The sequence below is a fragment of the Salarias fasciatus genome, chromosome 14, assembly GCF_902148845.1.
Source record: "Salarias fasciatus chromosome 14, fSalaFa1.1, whole genome shotgun sequence".
NCBI classification, from domain to species: Eukaryota; Metazoa; Chordata; class Actinopteri; order Blenniiformes; family Blenniidae; genus Salarias; species Salarias fasciatus.
The window spans coordinates 4,132,175-4,157,980 of record NC_043758.1 but is presented as its reverse complement, the minus strand read 5'-3'; the positions used below and the strand labels follow the sequence as shown (position 1 = coordinate 4,157,980).

General features: G+C 46.1%; 1 protein-coding gene across 2 annotated transcripts in view; it reads left to right on the top strand.

Moving 5' to 3' along the window:
* sptbn4b (spectrin, beta, non-erythrocytic 4b) overlaps positions 1 to 25,806 on the top strand; it is a 55,801-nt gene that overhangs the window by 20,146 nt on the left and 9,849 nt on the right. For both annotated transcript variants that reach the window (XM_030108226.1, XM_030108225.1), the window contains exons 23-32: positions 413 to 615; positions 2,894 to 2,984; positions 6,093 to 6,239; positions 19,130 to 19,393; positions 21,328 to 21,552; positions 21,715 to 21,804; positions 21,890 to 22,168; positions 22,320 to 22,450; positions 22,790 to 22,994; positions 23,749 to 23,994. In XM_030108226.1, coding sequence (XP_029964086.1) covers positions 413 to 615; positions 2,894 to 2,984; positions 6,093 to 6,239; positions 19,130 to 19,393; positions 21,328 to 21,552; positions 21,715 to 21,804; positions 21,890 to 22,168; positions 22,320 to 22,450; positions 22,790 to 22,994; positions 23,749 to 23,994 — 1,881 coding nt within the window. The remainder of the gene's footprint in view (positions 1 to 412; positions 616 to 2,893; positions 2,985 to 6,092; positions 6,240 to 19,129; positions 19,394 to 21,327; positions 21,553 to 21,714; positions 21,805 to 21,889; positions 22,169 to 22,319; positions 22,451 to 22,789; positions 22,995 to 23,748; positions 23,995 to 25,806) is intronic.

Genomic DNA, 25,806 nt, shown 5'->3' with positions numbered 1-25,806 from the left:
TTGTCTGTTAAATGGCGGCTCTGTGCTGGCTCTCTCAAGCCTTCTGGAAATGACATGTAGAACCATTTCCATCCTATTATTCCCTTTTTTAAAATATATTTACATGTATAGCTTTTTTTTCACAATGACTCTTTTGACTTCAGTTGTTATAAAGGCTAAAACTGTTAAAATGTCCTCAAATATAAGCCTAAAAACTGCAAGCATTGCTGGATAAAAAGCATTTGGCAGATTGGCTGAAAAGAAAAAAAAAACCCCACAAAGTAGCCAAAATGTTTGAAACTGCCAAGAATGGAGCAAAAACAGGTCAAACAGTTAAAAGAGCTAAAAAGGCTAAAAGGGTCAACATGAATGTCCTTTCAGCAAGCGTCAGAAATAAGTTCATAAGCTGTGTTTGTGCGTCTCGGCCCGGCAGGAGTCGGCCCTGGCTCACGTGGAGCTGCCCACCACGGTGGAAACGGTGGAGGCGGCCATCAAGAAACACAAGGACTTCACCACGGCCATGGAGCTCAACCTGCACCGCATCAAGGCCGTGATCGAGGCCGGAGAGAGTCTGATCAGCCAGAGCAACATCTACTCCGAACGCATCAGGGAGCGCATCGACACGCTCGCCAACAGGTGGGAATGACGACACACGGCAGGCGGCTGGCAGTCAAGCCACAGCTCACAGGAGTCACTGACAGGGTTTAAAAGAAAGATTTAAAGGATGGATTTGACTTTCAGTTGACACACCACAGTACTGTTCAAAATGATCGATCACTCTCGGTTCAAAAGGGATTCAAATGAAGGTACAAGTAAAATTAAGAAAAGCGGCTAAAACCACAAGAAATGGGGAAAAAAGTAATGGAACGGCTAGAGTTTATAAAAGAAGAACATAAATATGGTTGGGGAAAAAAACCATGCAAAACTGCTGAAAAGGAGGTAAATTTGGTAAAAATACTAACATTTTATAAACATAATCAACAAAAAATGCTTGAAAAGAGAAGCAGAACTGTTAAAACCAAGTATAAAAGTCGGTTAAATTTAATGAAATGTTCACTATTCTGAGCCCTAACTTCAAAAATGCGTCATAAGATACAGTTCTTTTGTGTGCATCAAAACCACATAGGAAGTTTCCTGAGCTGCATTCACCTCATTTTAAAGGTTAAATGTGTTTTACGGCTCCAGACCAACTTGACTTAGTTGAAAGTCACAAAAATGGCTCTTTGGTCATAAAGATTGCAGAACCCCGTAATAGATGGACAGATCATACATCCTTTCTTCTAAAAATATTGACGGTCATCAAATCATTGAGTGAATAATCCTGAGAATTGAGGATTTAGTGAAGCAGTAAGTCATATGCCATGCCTCCAGCTGAGGGGAGAGTCTTTCTGTAAGCTGTTCACCAGCACTCGGTTACAGCTGGAGCTCCGCTCGGTTCCGAAGCGTAAAACTCTCAGCAGCTGCACCAAACACAATGCGGCCGACAGGAATAAAGAGAGTGAGAGCTGCTGGCGAGGAGAAGAATGGAGTCCCAAGTACAAACGGAACAAAAGAGCGAGAGAGCAAGGCATGAAATCTGTGTCAGGCGCAGCTGTGTGTGTGTGTGTGTGTGTGTGTGTGTGTGTGTGTGTGTGTGTGTGTGTGTGTGTGTGTGTGTGTCCCCCAACAATAGAATAGAAATAGAACCATATGGTTGTTCAGTTGCATTTCCATGAATTAAGACGTTCAGGATTCACTTTGCTCTCTTGTGGACCGATAAATGAGCATCATACATCACTGTTCTCTTAACGTTCAGTCTCTTAACGTTCAGGTTCTGCACTTTCACAATTATTTCAATTAATTTTCTCTAACAAATAGCATAAAGTCTGAGTATAGCAGAACTCATCATGCAGACTCTCAGCTCTCTCTGGTCTCTGATCTTCTGTGAATGTGGATTAACATCTAATATCAATACTAATATGAGTATTGATGTGGTCTCAGACCAGCTACAGTTTAATCAGTCAGGTATTTTAACGTATTAGTCCAATTCTAAACCTATAACCTTATATTTATGATGTTCAATATTATATATTTACAGTGATTTTACATAAACATGCAACACTTAAACTCTTTTTTAAAATTTATTTCAGCTTATTTGAGCTCCATATTTGAGTAATCTATATGAATATTCAGTCCGAGCTCTACCCCCCAAAATGACTGGCTTACCTAAACCAGACTTACCACGTCAGGCGGTGGAACCAATCATGAAGCGCCAAATATGCATGAAAGAGAACCTCTGACCTCCGTAGACTTTCACACACAGCCGCTTCACCGACAGCTTCCACAAGATGGCGAAACATAGGCGCTATAGATATGTGCGATATAGAACGTCCATCCACAGTCTGTGTATCGTATTTCTATGCTCGTCACAGTTATGCTGTTATGCAGGTTCAGGGGTAACATGAAGTTGAGATGTTTGGACCGGTTGTCCGTGTTGAAAACACCACATAGAGAGTTACTGATATTTCATAATAGAAAAGTCCTCCGTAGTGCCAGTGGTGCTTATTGTTGACTGTAAATGACTTTGGCAGACTCGACAAAGCCTTTAAAGTCAAGTTTGTTTTTTTACTGAGGACATTATTTCCTTTTTTTGAAGAAAAAATGATTAACTGATGATTATCAATGTCTTATATTGAGAAAATCTTCAAAGTAACTCCTCTGTGTGGTTTCATGTTTGATATAAATAATATTTCACAGCTGACTTCCTGTTTTCTTGCCCTCTAATAAGATAAACTTTCCATTTCAAAAGCAAAATACAGTGAGAAAACAGAATTATCACTGAAGGTAATGTTCTAAATGTCGAAGTGTCGTCGTTTTTTTCCTGAGCAGTCATTGCACTCTGTGTGAACTGAACTGTGACTTCTCGTCGTTTCAGGGGAAACCAGAACAGAGAGCTGGCTCAGCAGTGGCTGGAGAGACTCAACACCCAGTGGGGGCTTCAGAGGTTCCTGCAGGACTGTCACGAGGTAGGCCGCTGTCTGGACCCACTTCACCTCACGTCAGGCAAAGTTACATGTTTGACTCGTTAGAAGTGGCAGGAGAAATCACAGTTTCAACTCTTCATGAAAAATGACTTGCTGGTTGTGTTTACGTGAACTATCCAGGAAGCTGCGTGGTGGAATGTGAAAACACTGTAATGTTTACACCTGACCAGAGGTGGCGCTGCAGTGCGCCACAGGATTAAACCCACAAAAACAAGAATCAGAAGATTCTGCTGTAAAGGCTGCGACAATCTGAGTAGTTTCTAGAGCTTGAGCACGACATGTAACCCTTCCTTGTTGGGCTGGCGGTTGCCATGGTTACCACAGGCAAGTTTTTTTTTTTTTTTTTTTTTTGAACCATCAAGTTAGAAAAGTGGTTGAAGTGTCTTTTTGAGGTGAAATTTTTTTTTCTTTCACGTGTTTTGAACTGTGGGAGGAAACTGGAGTATCCAGGACAGGCAACACATGCTCAGGGAGAACATGCAAGCTCAGCACAGAAAGCTTGGAATGAAATAAAAAGGTGAATTTCCCGTGGCCTGTGGCGGGGCGTGGTATGGTGGGGCGGGGCGTGGCGTGGTATGGTGGGGCGGGGCGGGGCGTGGCGGGGGCGTGGACTCCAGACTCGGCTCAGCTCCTCCCTGCAGAGTCACCGACTCCTTCCTGAATCGCGAGTCTTGTTTAGTTTCTGCAACTTTCTCTCTTCGGCTTTGCTGAATTATTCAGGAGCACACTTCCTCATCACTAATTCAGGGGAGGAAGAGTGTGTGTCAGTGTGTTTGTGTGTGTGTGTGTGTGTGTGTGTGTGTTTTCCAGTGTATGAGTGACTCTGCGTCAGTGTCTGAGAACCCGAGCTCTCAGCTGGCAGGGTGTGTGTGTGTGTGTGTGTGTGTGTGTGTGTGTGTGTGTGTGTGTGTGTGTGTGTGTGTGTGTGTGTGTGTGTGTGTGTGTGTGTGTGTGTGTGTGTGTGTGTGTGTGTGTTCCTCTCTTCAGGTCAGGCTGCCTCCTGCTGCTCTCTCATCTACACACACCGACACAGAGTCACTGATTTCACACAAAATCTCCATAGGTTGAACTTCGAACTCATCCAGGCCCCTCTTACCCTTCATGTTGTCCTCCCTCCTCCTCCTCCTCTTCCTCCTCCTCCACTCTAACAACAGACCTCCGGCCCCCTGATGCACACTCACACACTCTCCCTCCGTTCTCCGGCTCAGTTCATTTTCCCATTTCGAGAGGGGCGTCAGACTGAGACCCCCTGTGACCTCTGACCTCTGCTGTGTCTGTGTGTGTGCGTGTGTGTTTGTTTGTTTGTGTGCTTACTGTTGTCAGTCAGTCTACCTCTACCTGTCAGTGGTAGAGTATCTCAGAAAAGCCAAATTCAGCCTCCAGCATAAATCCCTCCTACCTGCACCGCCTCCTTCCTTCTCTCTCTCTCTCTCTCTCTCTCTCTCTCTCTCTCTCTCTCTCTCTCTCTCTCTCTCTCTGTCTCTCCCTCTCTCTCTCTCTCTCTCTCTCTCTGCTTCACCACTGCAGCAGCGTCAGGCTGGAGACAGAGAGTACAGCTGAGTGGGACTGCTGCAGAGAGGAGGAGGATGATGGAGGAGGGGGAGGGGGGTGGAGGAGGAGGGGTGCAGATAACAGCAGTGGAGGAGTCAGGATGCTCAGTGGAGGTTCGTCCCATTGAAGGGAGAAAAGAACGAGCATCTCGTGTCTTTTTGACTCTCTCACCCCTCCGTCCTCCTGAGCTGACACCACTGGAACCCCCCCTCCTCCACCTCCATCTCCTCCCCCTCCTCCACCTCCTCCTCCTCAGCATCATTAGCCGTGACCGTGAGCCTGGAGGCATCGCCTGCATCCCACCCACCCCCCCCCCCAAAAAAAAAAAATCACAATCCCCGGCTCTTTGCTCCTCCTCCTCCATCCCTCCATCCCCCCTCCCTCCTCCCTCTCTGAAGGTGCGAGGCAGGGGCGGGGCGGCCGTGCACCGGCTCGGCTGCCTGCCATTTTATTGTTTTGGGGAGGAGGTTTTTCTTTTTCTTTTTTTTTCCTCTCTCAGTCATCCTCTTTTTTTTTCCTTGCTGTCGTCACTGATCCGCCTCCACCCCTCCTCTCTCTCTCTCTCCTCCTCCTCCTCTCTCTCCTCCTCGTACAGCGAGTCCTCAGCAGATGGAGAGAGGGAAGAGGGCAGCACAGCCTCAGTTTGAAGTCTCCCATCCGCGTCTTGCTTCCAGCATTGTTGTCATTTACCCTCCTCTCACCTTTCGCGTTCCTCTCTCCCTCTCTCTCTCTTCCCGTCGTTCCTCTCGTCGTTTCCCTTCCTCCATGTGACTCTGCGGCGAGGAGCATCTTTTTTTTTTTTTTTTTTTTTCGCATGTGTGTGACAGCGGAGCAGCGAGGATGCGGACGCCAGCGGCTGCTCGCGGCTGCCGCCACGCCGCGGGCCGTTCCCGTTAGACGCCGCTGCCGGTAATCCGCCCGCTCTCCTCGCGGTGGGACTGTTAGAGAGCGGGTGGAGGTGCGGGTGGAGGGACTGCGTGCAGGTATGAGGCTGTCGAGATGCGGCGCCAGGCGAGGGGGTGCTGATGCTGACCTGAATATTTTCTGCTGGTGCTTATCAGCCTTGGCAAGAGGTGTTCCCACACACACTATCTATCTGTGTGTGTGTGTGTGTGTGTGTGTGTGTGGAGGGGGTGGTTGTTTACTGTCGCTGCTGCGGACGCGGGGCTCTGCCGTGCTGTTATGTGCACATGTGAAGGCGTCCTGCCGCCATGCTTGTTGGTACACGTGTGTCTGGCTACATGCGCCTTGTGTGCGTCATTAAATATTAACGTCTGTGTGTTTGACCTTGCAGTTCCCACCATATGTGTCGCTGGTGTGTCGATGCTTCCGCTCACACTGCAGAAGCCAGAGAAAACATACATGTGTGTGCTATGATCCAATGTGCTGCGAATGTGCGCCTCTTACGTAATCGGACTTGTGTTTTCCCCTGAACCTGACACAGCTCGGCAGTGGAGCGTACCAGAGCGGCGCCCACCAGTCGTCCCACACTGGCAGCAGTTTACATTCACACCTCTCTCTCCGTCTCCCCGTCACCAGCTGGGCGACTGGGTGTGCGAGAAGATGCTGATGGCGAGGGACAGCAGTCGAGACGAGACCCAGAAGCTCCACAAGAAATGGCTGAAGCACCAGGCCTTCATGGCCGAGCTGGCCCAGAATAAGGAATGGCTGGACAAGATCGAAAAGGTGAGCGCTGCTGGGATACTTCCTCACGTCCTGAAAGGCTTTCCTGCGTCCGGCGCGGTTGAAACTGTGTTGCATGTGTCGGTGGCGTGGATTCATTATTATCTTCAAACGAACTTTGCCCCATTAAGCCAGTGAGAAACCCTACATAGCTTTGAATAAGAAGGCAACAGTGAACCGAAGCAGCATGAAGTTTATTGTTTCACTTCACTGCTGTTTACTGGAGGTGAACCTCATCTGTCCCGAACTCACTAACTGATAGTATCAACAGTACCCAGCATGCATTGCAGCTCTGAATAAGCTAAACCCACATGGGGGGATGTGTTTATAAAGCTTTCAGATGAATAATGACCTTCAGACAAACGTCGCCGCCCTCCTGGCGGCCCAGCATTTGCACAGCCCTTAACTTCTTTTGTCTTATTAATTTCACACAGTTTTAACCTTGTGTTTCACACTCTAGCGCTGAAACTTGCTTGGTGGAAAGCGTGGCAAAGCCAGTGGCAAGGGCAGAGAGTATCAGAGAGCCGTAATCCTCGCCGGCGCCCTGCGTCCCGATAGGATCTGTTTTATATTAAAGCCATTTGCACGGCACGTCAGCCTCGCGTCTGGAGCGGCGCTGGACGCAGACCTGTAATTGAGTTAGCCGGCGTCTCTCCAGACGTGTGTGTCGGATGCTCGGGCTTGTCTCTGGGCGAGCTGCGTTCACACCTCTCCTCTTCGAGTCTCTCGTGTTGTGTGGACGGCGGCGGTGGATTCTTCTGACACCGAGTGTGGCTTTTTCAATCTCTTGTAGTGTTTCATGTAGAAAATAAGATAGGAGCAGGTTATTGATCAGTAATGATCAGGATTGAAGTTTCTGGGCGCTTCTCACTTCTGTAAGTAAGAAACTCTGCAGAGCTGCCGTCTCCCTCTGCCTTTCTCACTAATCCCAGAGTTAGCATTAGCCACTAACTCACTAAGCTGTGATTTACAGGAGGAAGATCAGCTGATTACTCTTGAATTAACTCATGACCGGAATGCATTATATTAGCATTAGCATTAGCATGTATCCTCAGTACTGAGCCCTAAACAGACATCAGTTTAAAATCTGTTTACATGGTGGTACTTCATCCAAGCCCGCTCATAGTTCCCGCAGCCACAGTTTAGAGCATCTTCCACCTGCTGACTGACGTAACGTCTTCCTGAACTTAATGATTGAGTTAGACTGACGCACAGTGTCAGTGCGATGCTTCCATTATGACGCACTGAAGAGGAATCAAAGAAACCAGCAGTTACTTTTCCAGGTAGCCATTTTTCTTTACGTGAGTAAACTCTTAACTGTAATGAAATGCGAACGTTCAGTAACTTCTATCACTGCAGAGTTCAGGAATGTGCATAACGTTGCTCCCGAACTGGCAGTGAATGAATGAAACAACATTCTCTTCAGATGTACAGTGCAGCTTCACCTTCTTCAGACCGCACAGGTGAAATACATTCACTTTCCATCAACTTTCATGTCTCCCACTGAAAGTAATCATTAAATTAATATTAAAATTACATTTTTTTGAAGACTTCTATACGTATGGTAATAATGATGCAGCGTTGCTTCCATGACACGTCAGTGAAATGAGCCTCTGATCTTCTGACTCTGACCGACGTTAGAGTCTCTCAGATGGTCGTATTTTCACTTCGGCTTCTCACTTCCTGTTGGACTGTGTGTTGAACGTTGGGGGGGATTCAGACGGAGTAACACTGAGCGGAGGCTGACAGACCTCAGACAGGACGCCACGTCCATATGGGCCCCGACGCGCGGCGTGTTGCGTCCGCCGGCCGTAACTCGGCGTGATGGATTGTATGGCATAAACAAACCCTGGCAGTACATCTGCTCCGAGGAAAGTCTCCGGGCCGCCATATTTCTCCAGAAGCAACGCGACACAGACGCTACATTTATTACCATAAATCTATGCACTCATGCTGCTAACTGGAACAGTAAATACTGCTGGAGCGCGTGTGTTTTCAGTAGCAGGCGGGCCGTCCTGAACTCCCCCGGTAGAGAGTGAGCCAGGATGCACAGCTTGGGGTTTGATCATATTAAATTTATCACACCTGTCCAAAAATCATTGTAGGTTTGCAGCAGAGTTCTTTTCAAATCATGACCTCCAACACGTCTGGAGTGCCGTCGTACTCTGGGTCTTTCTGCTTCCACCGGTTTAAAAGTAGGTCGAGCCAATAAGTAGATGTCCGTATGCAAATGAGCCGAGTGCAGCAGACAAAACATGACTCACAGAACCACAAGAGTTCACATTTCAGATAAAGAATCATTTCTCCTGCAGTCAGAAGTGAGGAAGTTAAAGGGGTCCTGTCTCTCCGTCTCTCCGTCCTTGTTGGAGTGGCGCCGTGATGTCCCGGCTACAGCTTCAGCCACTGCCGGCCTTTCAGCCGCTCATTATGTCTAATTACTTTCTTCTTCGTCTTCTGCAGTGTTCACTGGGAAGTGTGTGTGTGTGTGTGTGTGTGTGTGTGTGTGTGTGTGTGTGTGTGTGTGTGTGTGTGTGTGTGTGTGTGTGTGTGTGTGTGTGTGTGTGTGTGTGTGTGTGTGTGTGTGTGTGTGTGTGTGTGGGAGGACTGGCTGACTGGCGTGGAGCGATGTGCAGTCATGTTCCGTGCAGAGTGCAGGGCTGCGTGGTCCGAGACCACCGAGCTGCAGCCGCTGCCATTACGCATTCAGGGCTCATCTGAAGGCAGAGAGAAATGCTCACTATGGCGGACAGGACGGAAGGCCGTACCGTTTTTATTTGAGCTGTCTTTGCACCATTTTTTTGATGGAATATTGTAAATAATCAACCGTGCTGCTCGGGATTAAATCATACATCTCTGTGGCTGTCTAAATTGTTGTCTGGAAAAGATTTGTTCACCTGAAGCTGAAGAAAATTCACATCTTGCGTCTCTCTCTGAAAGTATAAAAGAGTCCATTGTAGTTTTCACGCCCACGTGCTGAAGTATCTGAATAATGCTAAGTGCATTTCTTTGTCTTCATCTTCACATGAAAGTATGTAATTTGGCTGACAATTAAAAAAAGAAACAAAAAAAACAACAGCAGCCTCCATGCCAAGTCTCCCACCACAACAAACACGAGGAAAATCTTTAAATACGTTGCTTTCCTGGTGGGATGTAAGGAACATATTGTGATTATTCAAACACTGTTAAAATGTTGTTGTTTTTTTGTTTTTTTACTGTAAAAAGTGTCTAAATCAGAGACAGGAAGTTTGGACATTGAGATTTTAATTTCTGAGAATAAGTTCTCGTTCTAAATCATTACGAACGGTAAATTAAAATGAGATCCACGTTTTGTTCCTTGGTGTTCGTGGAGCTGCTTTTCTTCTGCTTTGACATTGAAAGCGACGTGGAGCCGTGCAGCGGTGTTGTTGGACGTGTCGGTGTGTGTTTCCGACCCGGCTGGACCCGACCGGAGCGCTGCGGCAGCAGGCTGGAGCCACGCTGGGCCGTCTCGCTGTTGGCAGACAGACATCATTTGGCTTGTTGCAGTCATACGCGCACGGCAGCCATGTTCACCCCACAGGCCTTCTTCCTGGCCGTTGCTTAGCGATTCGCAGGGTTTTTTGGAGGTTTTTTTTTTTTTTTTTTTTTTTTTTTTTTTGGCGAGTTAACACTTGGTGTTCGGTCGTGTTTCATCAGAGTGTTGGAAAGGATCTGTACTCACTGCTGACTGGTGTCAGAAGCATCGCTGAGGGGGCGTCCGGTGAACCGACTCCCGATCGGCAGACCCTCCACGCGCGTCTCTCTGCTTCTGACTTCCTCCACTCGGTGCTGCTGTGGCTCATGCCTCCATAGGTCGGCGCTGTGCCTTCAGAACGGGCCACTCTGTGCTTTGGCCTCGCAGTCTGGGGATGTCCTGCAGGCTCTCCTCATGCCTGGTATAGTGTGTGTGTGTGTGTGTGTGTGTGTAGGTGTGTATGACGCACCTTCACACACGTGATGTGGTCTGATCGACCAGCAGGACACACTCAGGATTGTGTCTGAGAGACGAGCAAAATATCACACACCATCGATTCAGTGCGTTTCCCTTCATAAATACGGGAATACGGAGTGTGTGTAATCCATATTCCGCAAAATACCGGGAGGAGTTTATGGATTTCCTCAGCTGGCTCATCAGAACTTTTATTAGTGGACGTTACTGAAAGATATATTCTGTATTGTATCTTTCTTACCTCTGAAAATACTCAGTCCTGATTTTTGTGACTGAAGTGTGTGTGTGTGTGTGTGTGTGTGTGTGTGTGTGTGTGTGTTTAGTGGAGAAGGGTAGATTTATTCAAGTTAAAGCGTTGTTTAGCATAATTTTACTAAAGTAGGAATAAATTAGAGGGCTCCAAAGTAAAAGTGATCTAGTATTAAATCCTAAATGCTGAGCTACCTGCTTTAAATAGGAACAATATAAAAAATAAATCCGTCCTGGTTTTGTGAGGTTTACTGCAGTCGTCGTTCGTCTGTTGGACCTTCCATGTTGAACAACGCAGGTGAAATAAAGATGGATGCTTTTTAGCAGGATGTTAAACAGACAAAGACAACTCAGGATAAAGTAGCTGAGTCACTGTGTGACTCGTGTTGTCGTTAGTAGAAGATCTGATCGTATTTCGGTGCAGTAGCTTGCAGTAACCACACACTTTTTAATTTTTTTTTTTTCTTTCTGGCGTCCTGGTTGTGTCTCTCTGCCGCCGTCCTCGGAGAGTCTCCAGTCTATTTCTGTGCGGAGAAAAGAAGCCCACTGCGCTGCGACGGACTCTGAAGTGAAGCATTTGAGCATTTCCAGTCAGTACGGTAGCATTCATTCCTAGTCTATCAAGAGTTAAATTAGTAAAAATATTAACATTAAATGGTAATCCTGATGATGATTCTTGCTATTTGAAATGAATCTGTAGCCAAGGACCAAATAAGATACAGATCCAAACAACAACCACAAAAAAATAGATTATACAATCGTTCACCACATTATTCTGATTCTGGAGGAGTGTTAGTCACAATGTGAATTTTGCACTTGAATTCATCATTTTGCATGGACCTAGTTTCCACAGACTTCCATCGCAGATCTCATTTTCAGTTTGAGTTTTAAGTGGACTTTGATTCCCTTCAGAGACGAGAGCGCGGCGGCGAGCGTCTCCCCGGACGGACGGAGGGACGGAGGGACTCCTCCTCCTCCGTCACTGACACCGTCGGCCGTCAGAGTTCACCCGCTGCGCCGTGTTATCACACGTTCACGAGCGTCTCAAAGGCTCTAACTGTGTGTGAAGAAGCATGCAGATTGAAATAATGATGCTGGGGGCGCGGCCCGCCGCAGAAGGACCCTTCTGGTAATTGCCCGGCGGCGGCGGCGGCTCGTCGTGACGTCAAGCGGCCGGCGGAGGCCTCGGATACGTGTCTCCTCTTGCCTGTGCTTGCGCCGGTTGCCGGGCAACAGTCCCCCCCCCCCCCCCCCCCCCCCGATCCGGCTCAGGTTTGAAGGTCATCCCTCCTTTCCTTTCGTCCCCCCGTCCTCTCTCTCCAGCTTTCTTCCGTTTTTTTTTTTTTTTTTTTTTTTTTTCTTCCTCTGCCTCCCCTCACATTGACCTCTGACCTGGAGACTAATGAAGGTCTGGCACCGCAGAGGATGTGGTCGTCCCTTACACGTGTTTAAAAGGAGGCGGGAGGCTCTTCGGCAGGGTGAACGTATGGTGAATACCTAAAACGACACCAAACACACCGGTGTAGCTTGGCAGACGGTAAACGCTGCTTCCCTCCGGTCACAGACACGATGAAACGGGGGGATTTCTTCCGCAGTCCGTCTGTAAAAGTGCATTTACATGTCGGCGTTTTCTGTCTGGGAGCGCAGAGCAGGCGGTCAGAGCGTGTTTTCTGAGAGGAGGCATGACAAATGCTGGACTGACTGGTTCATCTGATGCCAGTGGTCCATTAAATACTTCAACAGTCTGTAGAACCAGCTGAGCAAAGCCCGGATGGTTTAGGGAATTTTATAAAATCCACCTGGACATAATTTGACCGCCCTAGTGGAGGACGTGTGGTCACTCTACTCTTAAAGTACCTCCAACTGCACAGAAACTGTGTGTGGAAGTCTTTTACTGGAATTCAGCTTCGTTCTGATCAGCTGATGTAATGAGACAGTGAAGCTAATGGCCACTGATGCACCTTTTCCCTCCTTCGAATGCTGGAGATACACCAAACTAGAGCTGATGGAATCCAGACGATCTCCATTTTCCAACAGAATGTTTCCCTGTCTGTCTGATAGACACATGATAAACAGATAATTAGCAAATTCTGGTAATTATTCCTGCAAATTTACTGGAAAGAGATGTATTACATGTCTCTTCATTTCTTTAAACATGCATGCATTTTATTTGACATGTGTGTAAAAACACAATGATTCTAATACTTTGTGGAGAAAAGTGAGGGTTGTTGCTGTGATGGAGTTGAACGCCGGCTCTCCAAGCCCAAGCCTGAGACACGGAGCGGAAGACGTGGCCGAGTATCGAGCCCCCAGCACTACAGTGTTAATGTGGTGTAGGACAGAGGTCCGGCTCTAATAAGCTGAGCTTTGCAGTGTTCTCAATGCATAATGCAGCGTTTAATCAATAGCTGCTGCTCTGTCGCTGCAGGATGACTGGGCTTCCTCTCTGGGCCACATGCACAGATATGTATGAGCATCAGAATGTGAAAGCTTCTGCACCAGTTTACGGCCCGTCTGAGAGAGTGTGGATCTCAGAGAGGTTTTCTATCTTCCAGTATCAGTGTAAAAAGTGAAATCCTCTGCCTCGTCCTGTCGCTGGCCCGAGCCGGGCAGCAGAGCGTTCGTTCTGGTTCCCTCGTTTCTCTTCCACTTCCTGATTAATTGGCCTCATTAACTCACTGAGGATGACGATCCGTGCTGCTGGGATCTTCGTCTCGCTCCTCTCTCTGCGCTGGATCAGGTCTTAATGAGGATGTGTACAGTTGGAGGCAGTACTTCTTACAGTCCTCCCCCGGGTGGCCGTGGACTCGCGGCCACATGCAGGTGGACGGATCCACTGTGCGTCCAGGTCCGCCCCGGATTCTGGGAATCCTGATGATGGTTTTCCTCGACATTTGTCAACCCAGCAGATATTTTTGGAGCAGAAAAAGCCCCGAGGATCCCACATGGGCCCTGGTGTCCCCCCTCAGGGTTCTGGATCCTTCACACGGGGATGGAGTCCTGGATTTTTACTACTTTGCCGACTTTAGTGGCGTCGTATCGCCGCCTCTCTCTGCAGAAGTGTGATTCATCGTTATGTTTGCACACTGCTGGGATATCTGGAGAAAATAAGGTGCATTTTGTAAACTGAACACTTGCGATCAGAGTGTTGGAAGCACAACTGTGGGTGGATGGAAACAAATGTTCTCATCCGATGTCCTTTTTTGTCCTAAGGGTGTCTTTTTCTTTTTTTTTTAATTCCATCCTGTACGTTATAAACGTTTAACATTTGTCATTAAGTCACTGATACTTTGGGTTATTGGCTTCAACCTCCTATAGGAACATTCAATGGAATAGAGAAATTCAAAATACTTCAAGCTTAAAGTGTTGTTAAGGGATATTTCAGCAAGTCTTGTAGTCTTGCAATACAATATATAAACCACAGTTAATCACATCTTTGTTACAAGAAATGTATTTTTCTATCTACACTGTAGATGACTCAATAGACATGCAAATATAACTCTTTTTTTGTATATATAAAGCTTTAAAATTATAATTTTGACAGTCGTGTTTAAATTTTACAGTTGGAAAAAACTAAATTAAGCAAACACTACGAAACACCAGAGAGTAAAAATAAAGCACAAGTCAATGTTGTTATTATTTTTTTAACACTTTTTTGTAGTCGTTTCATCCAATTGGATGTGCTGAAGTCTTCGCCCCATGCATGGAAACGGGGGCCGACATTTAAAGAAATAACACAAATCTGAGTAAGTCACACAGCTTTTCCTTCCTGTGCCGAGACAGTTCTTTCAGTTCATTATAGCCACAAGAAAAAAACTACGAAATGCACGTTCCCATGCACAGTCACAGAAATTGGAATACTAAGCTATTTTAACATTTACTCGGTGAAGTTAAAGGTGTTTGGCTGCGCGAAAACGTCCCTCCGTCCGTCTTCTTTAGTGTTGGATTCACGTGATGCTGCAGAGGGAATGAAAAGAAACCCTGACGTCCACCCCTGCCTGGACACGCTGTGCTCACACTGCCAGAGTGTCCACTCTCACAGAAATGTTAGCGTCGTAACGGAAAGTTTGCTGTTTGGGGAGTTCAGGGATGATAATCTGCGTTTGCATGTCACTGGCTTTACATCAAAAGCCATTTGGATTACCAGCGTTTGTAATATAAGTTGTTTATTGAGATATTTTGCTGTGAGATATTTTCAGTGAGTGAAGTTTTGCAAACCAGTAGCAGGTTGAAGTGTTGTACGTCCACTTTATGTTCATCTGCTTCACTTTCTAAGGCCTCTGTGCTCGAAGCGCGAACCTGCAAGCTTCTGCTGCCATTCTGAATATGCCATTTTTTTGTTTTCTTCGGTTCAATCAATCCCAGTTTTGTTTGTACACGGCTGCAGTTCCCACCATGCTGTGAAGTTTACAGAACTGGAGTTGAACGTGCTGGTGTTCTCCCGTACTCGGCTCCTCTGACAGCAGCAGGAAGCTGCTCTCTGCAGCAAACCGACCGCCGCCTTCAAAGACGTCCAACAGCCGATGGTCTTCACAAACGAGAGGGCAAAAGCAAACAGACTTATTACTGCCACAGCTACGGACCAGTTAGAACTCTGACATGACTGATGCAGTTCACTGAATCTGTGATCCCTTACTTGCATCACTCACAGCTCCTGCCTCTACTCAGTGTTTCTAGCCAGTGACGATGGAAACGTGTTTAAAAAAGCCTCTCCATCAAGTGGTGCTGAGTCTAAACCAGTCAAACTAAGGATATGTCGTGACCTTTATCTGGAGTTTGGTTTCATTGAGAGCAGAGACAGAAGACCAAGATGGTAGCAAATGAAGCCATGAAGCCACTGAGTTAAAGCAGCTCCTGATTACCAAGAACCAGAGATCAGAGACTACAAAGAGGAGTTTTTTCAATGAAAGACTGAGGGATACAGTACATTAGCCAGAAACCATGGATGGGGGATTTGGGCTGTAACTTCAGGAACGGCCCAGAGAGCTTCTTGTTTAGTGGTAGAGAAGGCTCTTAGTCTATTTGTCATCCATCACTCCACGAATAGAGAAACGGTGTTGTAAGAAACAGGCTCACCTTCTCACTGATGTAACAGTGTTAGTGCGTGAGTGACTGAGGTGTGTGTGATAAGACTAATTATATATATTTACTGGATGACTCCGTTACGATCTGTGTTTTTCAGTTTTCTGCCAATGATTAAAAGAAAACATTTCCCCCTCGGCTAAATTCCCCCCAAAAAGTTCAGTTGGTTTAAAGAAACAAGTGGCAGCACTTCAATGTAAAAGTCCTTGATGAAAAAAATACAGTGAAAATCTTAAAAATAGAAATTTCAGCATTAGCTGCCGAGCAAGCGCCATGGGGGTCCTGGGGGTCCAGGGACCCCATTTTGACAACTGCTACTGTAAACATACTGTTCCTGTACAAACCTGTTTTTCTCATTGAACTGTATTTAAAAAAAAAACACACACAAATTGAAAAAATATTGAAAAATTTCTCAGTCTTTGTTCACCGCTTGCTACACTTTGTGCTTGTACGCGATGTTCGTTCACATCCTTTGCATCTTCTGTGGCGATGCCCCCCCCCCCCCCCCCCCCCCCCCCCTTCTCCACACCTAGTGACGCCCCTGTCTGTCAACACTCGCTACCCACTAATCACTGAGCAGAGCCAGAGGTCATTGATGAATCATGTGACAGCAGTTTGGCTGTTGGCTCTTTCGGAGTGTTTACACAGAATTTAATCGGTAACATTATTCATGACGGACGACCATCGCACAAGAGAAGACGACATTCCCCCTCTACTCCCACTTTAAAGCCTCCCAAACTGGCAACCTGCGCAGTGCTCTCCGGGGGGGGGGGGGGGGGGGGGGGACGTTATGTGACGTAATATTTCTGATTGCACCTTTAATAGATGTACGTTGGCTCCTTCCTCGGGCATTCCGAGTTCTCCTCAGCTTTCAGTACGAAGAGCAGAGCAGCGTTGACGAGCGCATTCTAGAAAACAACAAAAAACAGTTGAGTGTTTCTCTTCCTCGGAGGTGGAATGATGCTTTCACTGCAGCACAGAGGAGGAAGCTGAGAGGCTCTTTTAGGTTGGAAAGGACACTTTCTGGAAAACATGTCACGAGGTGTGTGTGTGTGTGTGTGGGTGGGTGTGTGTGTAACTCACCATCCTCCACTGGTCGTAGCCAGAGGAGACTCCCTGTGTGTGTGGGTGAGAGCTTGTGTCTGCCTCCCCTTGTGTTGCAGAGCTGAGATTTTCAAAGTTCTCAGTCACATAAAGATGGAGATTTGATTCTGTCTGCTGTCTTGCATTGGATTCCGTTTGACTTAATCCCTTTTATCGGGTGAATGACAACGTTTGGTAACTTATGTGTCTCGTTTTTGCTCACAGTCGTGAATTCAGGACGTGAATATGTAGAGTTGTATGTTCAGAATTGTAATAGCTCCAACAATTCTGTGTTTGGCCTCTTTTAATTAACAAGAACGAGTGTGATTTACTGACAGCTTGCATGCTAAATTCCATGCTCATATACGTAGACTGAGCTGTCACTTTGTGTGTTTTGTGGGTAATTTTCTTAGAAATACACCCTGAGTTGGATCACATGCACAGAGGAGGATTTTCCCCGTTCCGATTTGGGCCCTCGGGTCTTATGTTTGACACCCTGATTTCGAGCCTGTTTACAGGCTAACGGCTTGCTAGAAACTGTATGGCTTGTATTTATGGTGGGGCCCCGAGCCCCCGCTCGCACAAATCAAGCATTTTATGGTTTCTGTTCAAGAAACACGTCCAGATAAAGAACTCCTCCACTCTGGAAGCCATCATGAGTAAAACCAGTCCACCTTTGTGCAGGTGGTTCTGTGTGGAGGCGACTTCCTCAAGACAGACTCACAGCAGTCCAGATCAATACGGCGGAGTCAGAGATGCTCCGATGCCATTCTTTAATTCCCATAATGCACTTTCGCTTTGACCCTCACCGCCGGCTGAATGTCAGCTCGCTGCCTGTCCGTGAAGCTGAAGCCAGTTCTTCCAGCGGCGACTGAACTCCTGTGGAAGAGCGTCGGCTCCGAGCCGGTGGGTGAAGCTGCTGCTGCCCACGCACCGCCGAGAAAATCCAAAAGCCCCGTCAAATCTCACGTAATGGTCCAACACTGGAAATCACAATGAAAACTCGCCTCCTGCTGAGCGCCAAATGTTTGGAAAACTGGCAGAAAATGTGGGGCAGAGAGTTGTTTCCAGTTTCAGTCTCAGCGACACAGAACGATGATTCCTAAATAAATATTCCCCTTTTCAGTTTCAGTGATAACGCTTCCGTCCTGTGGGTGGCAGCATTGAGTAACTGCATTGATCAGTCTGTCCTGAGCTGAACAGTCGTGTGGAGCTGGGTTGTGTTTATACACACTGTTGTGTTTATTGTGTCTCGGTCTTTTTCTTGTGTTTGATTTAGAACTGATTGCAGGTGCTGCACTGGCTCGCTGCACCATCCAGTGGAAAACGGTGGTATTACAGGACTCTTTCTCATCTGGTTCCATTGTGGCAGCAGAAATGATAGAAACCTTGAAGCTGTGTCTTTATACTGCCTTTCCGGTTTCACATGACGCCTGAATTGGTTAAAACCAAATAATGAGGCGACAGAGGGGGGCTTTTTTTCTGCTTGTTGCTTTTAAGTAAAATGAATTCTTATACTTTAGTACCAGGATTTTAAAGTTTGTTGTTGAATCATTACGCGCCTTTTTTCTGTATTTGTCTTTGTGTATTCCTTCTTCTGTCTGAAACACACACACTGCAAATAATAAGATGAGATGGGGGAGGGATCCCACTGAGCGGGAGGCCACATGAAAACGAAGGGAGCAGGTGAATGTAGAATACAAACCGTGTGTGTGTGTGTGTGTGTGTGTGTGGCTAATGGATGGTTCCACACAGAGAAGGGGGAAGGTAATTTATGAGGCATTTAAATAAGATGACGTTTAATCTCTTTACACACACACACACACACACACACACACACACACACACACACACACACACACCTCCCTGACCAGTTCTTCTACACTGTCTCGACAAAGCATCCAGTGAGTCTTTCTGAAGATGATGTAACAGATAAAAAAACTCAAGATTTACACCTTAAACACTTGACATATTATTTTCTCTCTGAGTTAAAATATTGTGTCGCAGCTTCATACAGTTAACACACAGCTGAAAAGATTCACTAATATCTTTTTAAAAAAAACAGAAGGATAAAAAATATACATTTGAAGATGAAAAACAAATTATTCCTTTTTCTTATTTTTTTGTTAGTTTTTTTCTTCATAAAATCTGATTTTCACAGAAGTGTTAATTACATATTACTGCAACTATAAAGTAGTTATTTAAATTTCTTACTATAACCTTTATACCATAATAGTATGTCATGTTTTGTTTTCCTTTTTTTCTATAGCTTAATATGTCAGAGTGGATATAAGTAACAGCAGTGCATGTCATTTCTGTATGTGCTCAAATCTGTCATAAACAGCAAAAATGACCCAAACTACATAACAATTCAGAAGTTATCACCTAAAATGATCCCCCTGTGGGTTAAAACTGTCACTGGGTGAAACGTGCAATTATCCGATGGTCTGTCATGAATGCACACTGGACTGATCACCCCTGTCCCGTCTGGTCCGGTCCTGTCCCGACCCAGGAGGGCCAGCAGCTGATCCAGGAGAAGCCGGAGCTCAGCCCGGTGGTGAGGAAGAAGCTGGAGGAGATCCGGGAGTGCTGGCTGGACCTGGAGAGCACCACCCAGGCCAAGGCGCGCCAGCTGTTCGAGGCCAACAAGGCCGACCTGCTGGTGCAGAGCTACGAGAGCCTGGACCAGCGACTGGGCCAGCTGGAGGGTCAGCTGGTCTACGTGGACCAGGGACAGGACCTCACCACTGTCAACAAGCAGCTGAAGAAACTGCAGGTGGGTGAATCGAGCGTGAGCTTCCTCTGGTTCCTCAGACCGCAGGGAACCTCAGTATTAACCTGTGAGCACACTTTGACTGCTTACCGCCAAATGAAACGAGTCTGGAGCTGCAGAACAGCTAAATTCTCTCAAATGGAGAAGAAACGGTGTTCAAAATTGCTGCCAAGTGTCAAAGGTAAAAGAGAGATATATTTCATTTCGGTTTTAGCTCTTCTCGCCAGTTGTTCAGTATTTTTCACGGATTTCCTCTCTTTAGCTGTTTAATCACAGCTCGTGCATTTCCTCATGATTTCTGTAGTTTTAGCCATTTGTTTCTTTTTCCACCTTCTTTTTTTCTTTTGTATTGTTCTTCTCTTATTTTTCTTTTTTTTTAAAGCTCTGTACCAGTTACTTTAAACATCGTAATTTAACCATTTGTACTTTATTAATGAATGCATGAATGAATACATTTATTTTTTCATTTATTTTTTTAATATTTTATATTAATATTTAAATTATTATTACTAGTGTTATTATTACGGTATTTGCTAAGTTTTAACTATTTTATCCATTTGTCGAGAGGAGCAATTCCAGCTATTCTGACTGTTTGATGTCTTACTTTATTTAAGTGGTTTTTAGCCTAGATTAGGCCGTTTTTCTAAATCGGGGTGTTACGCAAATAAAATGAAAGCAGGCTAAAATTATTGCAAGCTAAAAAAAAAAAATAGTAAACTTCTGAAAAAGAGCCACTTCAGGGGAGCTGATGATCCACTTGTGGCCTCAGAGCTGCAGGCTGCAGATCTCTGGCACTGACCGATGTTTTCCCATCTATTTGAAAATCGCTGATATAGAGAGGATTTGCATTTGTTTACACCAGCTGACATTCACCATCAAATACATCTAACTTGCTTTCAGCATGCCGGTTCAGTGTCGTGGTTAACGTCTTCCGCGATGCATTGTTTTGGTATTCTAGTGTTTTAGAGTCTTCTTTCCAGTCCTGCTATTTGTGTCTGGCAGTGTCTGTCATTTTTGCCTCCTCTCATTAACATCATGCGTGAAACGGACCAACAGCCGAACACCTGCACATTTTTCTGCTCAGCTTCTCATTTTCTTCTGTGTTCATGCCAACATTATTACTGTTTCATTTGGTCTTATCGTTTTTTTCTAACATTGTCGGTCATCAGCATTCATGTACATCGTATGTTGCTATTTCGCTGAACTCCTCTTTACTTTAGTGCAGGTGACTCGATAATCCTGAACTCAGGCTGTGCTTCTTGACAGTAGCATGACTGATTTTTCCACTGTTAGTAAAATCAGCATGAACCTGTCAACCACGCCAGCTGTGATTAGCATTAGCATTAGCATTAGCAGATTTACGTTAACATGAACAGGAGCTGTGTGCATGAAACAAGGGTATCATTATTTCAGACGGTTTGTTGCTGCTTTTTATCCTTATTCGTTCTTGAATCCATTTTGTTCAAGAACTTCTAACGTCCAGATTATAGAGCATCTTCCTCCCTGCAGTTCACTCTGCAGGTCTGACGGGACTGCGGCTGCCTCCCAGACTCATCCTGTCACCCCTTCATCCCTTCACCAGACATCTCTGGCTCTCCTCTCACGCAGCATGCCGCTTTCAGCTTCCTTTAACAGGCCGCCATTAGCTCTGCTTTGCCTCTCCACCCTAACTGCACCACCCAGCATCCACCGTGGCCGGGGTACAGTAACCTGCACCACACTCCCCGTCTGTCAGACCGCTCTCCCTCTGCTCTCATCTTATCATTTACATCACAGACGTGTTCAGTTCAATAAGAAATATGAAAAATAATGTGGGATTTTTTTTCCACCCCTCTCATGTTTTCTGTTTTCCCCGTAATAACATGTTTGTCATTTCCCTCCTTTCTCCTCCCTCTGCTCCTTTTGTCGTCCGCCCGCCGCCTGCTCTCGGCCCTCAGACCATGGAGACGCAGATGGAGGAGTGGTATAACGAGGTGGGGCAGCTGCAGGCGCAGGCCGCCACCATCCCGCAGCAGACGCAGGTCAAGGAGACGGTGGCGGAGCGGCAGTCCGCCGTGGAGGCCCGGATGGTGCGTCTGATCGAGCCGCTCAAGGAGAGACGGCGAATCCTGCTGGCCTCCAAGGAGGTGCACCAGGTCGGGCGGGACCTGGAGGACGAGATCGTGAGTTCACGTCCTCACCCTCAGGGTGACACTGAAATACCTGAGTACAGGCTGGTGCAGTGAACCTGGATCCAAGCAGGAAAACACTTCCTGACATTAGAATCAACACAAAGAGGAGGAAGTCATCTTACTGATCGCTTGTGTGTGTTTTTGCCGATGCAGCTGTGGGTGCAGGAGCGCCTCCCGATGGCCATGAGCCAGGAGCACGGCTCGACTCTGCAGGCCGTCCAGCAGCTCATGAAGAAGAACCAGGTGAGGGAACGGTCCCGAGAGTTCGGCTCCTCACCCCGAAGCTGGGGGTGGAGTCGGACGCGTCTCGCTGCTTCTCCTCCGCCAGACCCTGCAGAGAGAGCTGCAGGGCCACCGCGGCCGCATCGAGGACGTGCTGGAGAGGGCGGCCATCATCGCCTCCATCCGCAGCCCCGAGGCCGACTGCGTGCGGGCCGGCCACGACCAGCTGGCCCAGCTGTGGGCGCTGCTGTGGGCCGAGACGGAGCGGCGGCAGCTGGTGCTGGACGCCATGTACCAGGCCCAGCAGTACTACTTCGACACGGCCGAGGTGGAGGCGTGGCTGAGCGAGCAGGAGCTGCACATGATGAACGAGGAGAAGGGCAAGGTGCGGCCATTTTTACACATCATTCTTTATTTCTCTGCAGAATGCCTTACACCTCTGTGATATTTTCTTGGAGTGATTTGTGCTGTGTGTAAATAAATCCTATTTTTAAAGTGTGTGTGTGTGTGTGTGTGTGTTGCCTCCGCCCCCCCAGGACGAGCCGAGCACGCTGCAGCTGCTGAAGAAGCACCTGGTGCTGGAGCAGACCATCGAGGACTACGCGGAGACCATCGGCCTGCTGTCGCAGCAGTGTCGGCAGCTGCTGGAGATGGGACATCCGGACTGGTGAGGGCTCACACACATTTTGTCAACACGGGCAGAGACAGTCAGTCACACACACTCACACACACTTAAAGACCTTTTATAGTCACCATTTAGACTCACATGCATGTGTTTGAATCATGAAAGGAAGCTGCAGTACTTGGAGAACATGCAAACTCCACACTGAGACATTCCAAACCCTGCAGGACTGAAGCATAACTGCTGCTCTGACTGTAATTTACACTTTGAATATTGATTTACAAACGATTCAGAGAGATTTAACATGTTGTTTTGCCTTTTGTTCGCCCGTCCTCACTAAACCTCGCCATTCTCCGTGAATGTTTCCCGTCCTCCGCCCCGCAGCGAGCTCATCAGCAAGCGGCAGTCGCAGATCGACCGTCTGTACGTGTCGCTGAAGGACCTGGTGGAGGAGAGGAAGAGCCGCCTGGAGCAGCAGTACTGGCTCTACCAGCTGAACCGCGAGGTGGACGAGCTGGAGCAGTGGATCGCCCAGAGGGAGGTGGTGGCCAGCTCGCCGGAGCTGGGCCAGGACTACGAGCACGTCACCGTGAGTCTCTCTCACACACACACACACACACACACACACACACACACTCCCTGCGTATTGGTCTTAATGTTTTTCATGAAAGAACAAAAATGAAAGAATTAGGGATGAAAATTTTGGCTAATATAATATTATTATGGCTTGCCAGTTTAATTTACTGATATCAATACAGGTATTAAAACAAGTTTTTGTGATGACTTTGTTACTGAAACGCTTGTAAACATGTAATAGTGTGAAAAAGACATAAAAATATGATTCTAATTGAAGCAACTTATATTTGATGATAAATAAAACTAAATAAGAGGTCATACGGTGCACACTGCACCCTCAAATTTGTGCTTCAGATCATCTGATTTCTTTTGTTCTTTAAATGCTAATAAAGCCACTGGAGTTCATTAAAGTTTTGTGATTTGATTATATTAAATACTAATCTAAATCCTTGTTTTTTTTGTGAGTTTGTTTGTTCTGTTTTCTATTACTATTACTTACCATGCTGTTTTTATATAATAAACTATGTTTTCTTTTTTATATATTTATTTTTTTAATAATAATCGAACATATTCTAATATTTGGTCTTGTCTTTTGAATGATACCATATTGTAGCATTTTGTATAATATAAAGCTTGTTTCACACTTTAGAATCTCAGAAAACATCCACGTACAGATCTGCAGTCATAGAATCCTTAACAACATAAGTATTGACTCTTTTTCCGTTCATTCTCTCGTCCTGTCTGGTCTTTCTTCACGCCCCCGGCAGGTCCTGCAGGAGAAGTTCACGGAGTTCGCCTCGGAGACGGGCAGCGTGGGGCAGGAGCGAGTGACGGCCGTCAACCAGATGGTGGACGAGCTCATCGACTACGGCCACTCGGAGGCGGCCACCATCGCCGAGTGGAAGGACGGCGTGAACGAGGCCTGGGCCGACCTGCTGGAGCTCATGGAGACCCGAGCGCAGATGCTGGCCGCCTCGCATCAGCTGCACAAGTTCTTCGCCGACTGTAGAGAGGTCAGCCAGTAGAAGTCTTCACACTCGACACGCAAGGACACATTTGATGTTCAGCATGTTTTATTAAAGTCAGCGCAATGATAGAATGACAGAACGTCTGCTTGACTGTGGCTGATGGGTGTCTGCTTGTGTTTCCTTACTTTAGTTTAGCACCTTTAGTGGATTTTGTAGTGCTTTTAGTGCATTTTACACTGCTCTGAGTTTATTTAGACGTACGTTTAGTGGCTGTTAGAGTGCCTTTTAGTGGGTTTTGAAGTACTTTAAGTGGGATTTATAATATTTTTAGTGGATTTAGAGTAGTTTTAATGTGATTTAGAGTACTTTTTTGGGGGTTTTAGAGTGCCATTATTGGATTTTAGAGTACCTTTAGTGGATTTCAGAGTGCTTTTAGTGTGATATTATTGAATTTAGAGTACCTTTAGTGGGATCTATAGTGTTTTCGTGGATTTAGAGTAATTATAAAGGAATTTAGAGTACTTTTTTGGATTTTAGAGTGCTTTTTAATGGGATTTAGGGCACCTCTACACTCTAAGAAATAATGTAACAGCTCAGCTTAATTCAATTAAGGTAACAATTTGCATCAACCTTCTTAAGAAATTCCAACTACAACCTTTCAATAAATCTAACAGGACTTTTAATGGTCGAAACTCAGTTATTTAAGGACAACCAACATAATTTACTTCAACCTGCAAACAGTTAATTAGGGTGAAGTAACATAATTTTAATAAACTGGTCCATGTCAAATTAAGGTGAAGCAACTTAATTTCAGTGAAATGGTTTAAGGTGAAGCAACGTATGAAAGAGGTGAAGTTACCTCACCTTAAAACATGGTTTAAAAATCTTACATAAACTCATTCATTATCTTCCACTTCTCCGTTTCGGGGTCGCGGGTGGCTGGAGCCGATCCCAGCTGCTGTGGGCGAAGCCGGGGTCACCCTGGACAGGTCGCCAGTCTGCCGCAGGGCTGACATATATACAGACATACGACCATTCACTCACACATTCAAACCTAGGGGCAATTTAGGATGACCAATTAACCTTACATGCATGTTTTTGGACCGTGGGAGGAAGCCGGAGTACCCAGAGAGAACCCATGCACACATGGGGAGAACATGCAAACTCCACACAGAAAGGCCTGAGCCCCAGCTGGTATTTGAACCCAGGACCGTCTTGCTGTGAGGCAAGAGCGCTAACCACTGTCAGGCCTAAAATATTTATGAACGCTTTTGTTTGTTTTGTCTTACTTATTTAAAGTTTATTTTTTACATTTATGTTTTTCGGTTATTTGTTATCTGCCAGTTGCTCTCTGAGATTTGGGCAAACTGATGGGAAAACTCAATATACAGCAAAATTTCAGTCCCTGATTCAGCTCAGACAATGAAAGAGGTGTAGTTGATTTCAGGTCTGGCCTTTGAATTGCCCTTGGGGACAAATGAAGTTTTTTTCAATTTGAATTTGACAGGTTTTGTTGAAAATATACATGTTTAAGTTGACACAGTTTCTGATTTCAAGCTGGACCAACTTCTTAAAATAAGTCACCACCTTGTTATAATAAGTCAATGTGACAACCTTATTCTTTTATGCCGAAAAAGCTCATGATTTTAAGCTCAACTAACTAACCCCATGAATCATTTTATTGAGTGTAGACCAGCCCTGTAAAATACGGATTTTATGCCAAAGCAGGGCTTTCTGGGAAATTCCTCAACGTTCACTTGTGTAAAGACTCCCCTGATTAAAGATGTGGATCTTTCGCGTGAACTCTGGACCCCAGAATTTGCCGGTCTCAGAGCGGACGATCGGACCGCTGCAGCG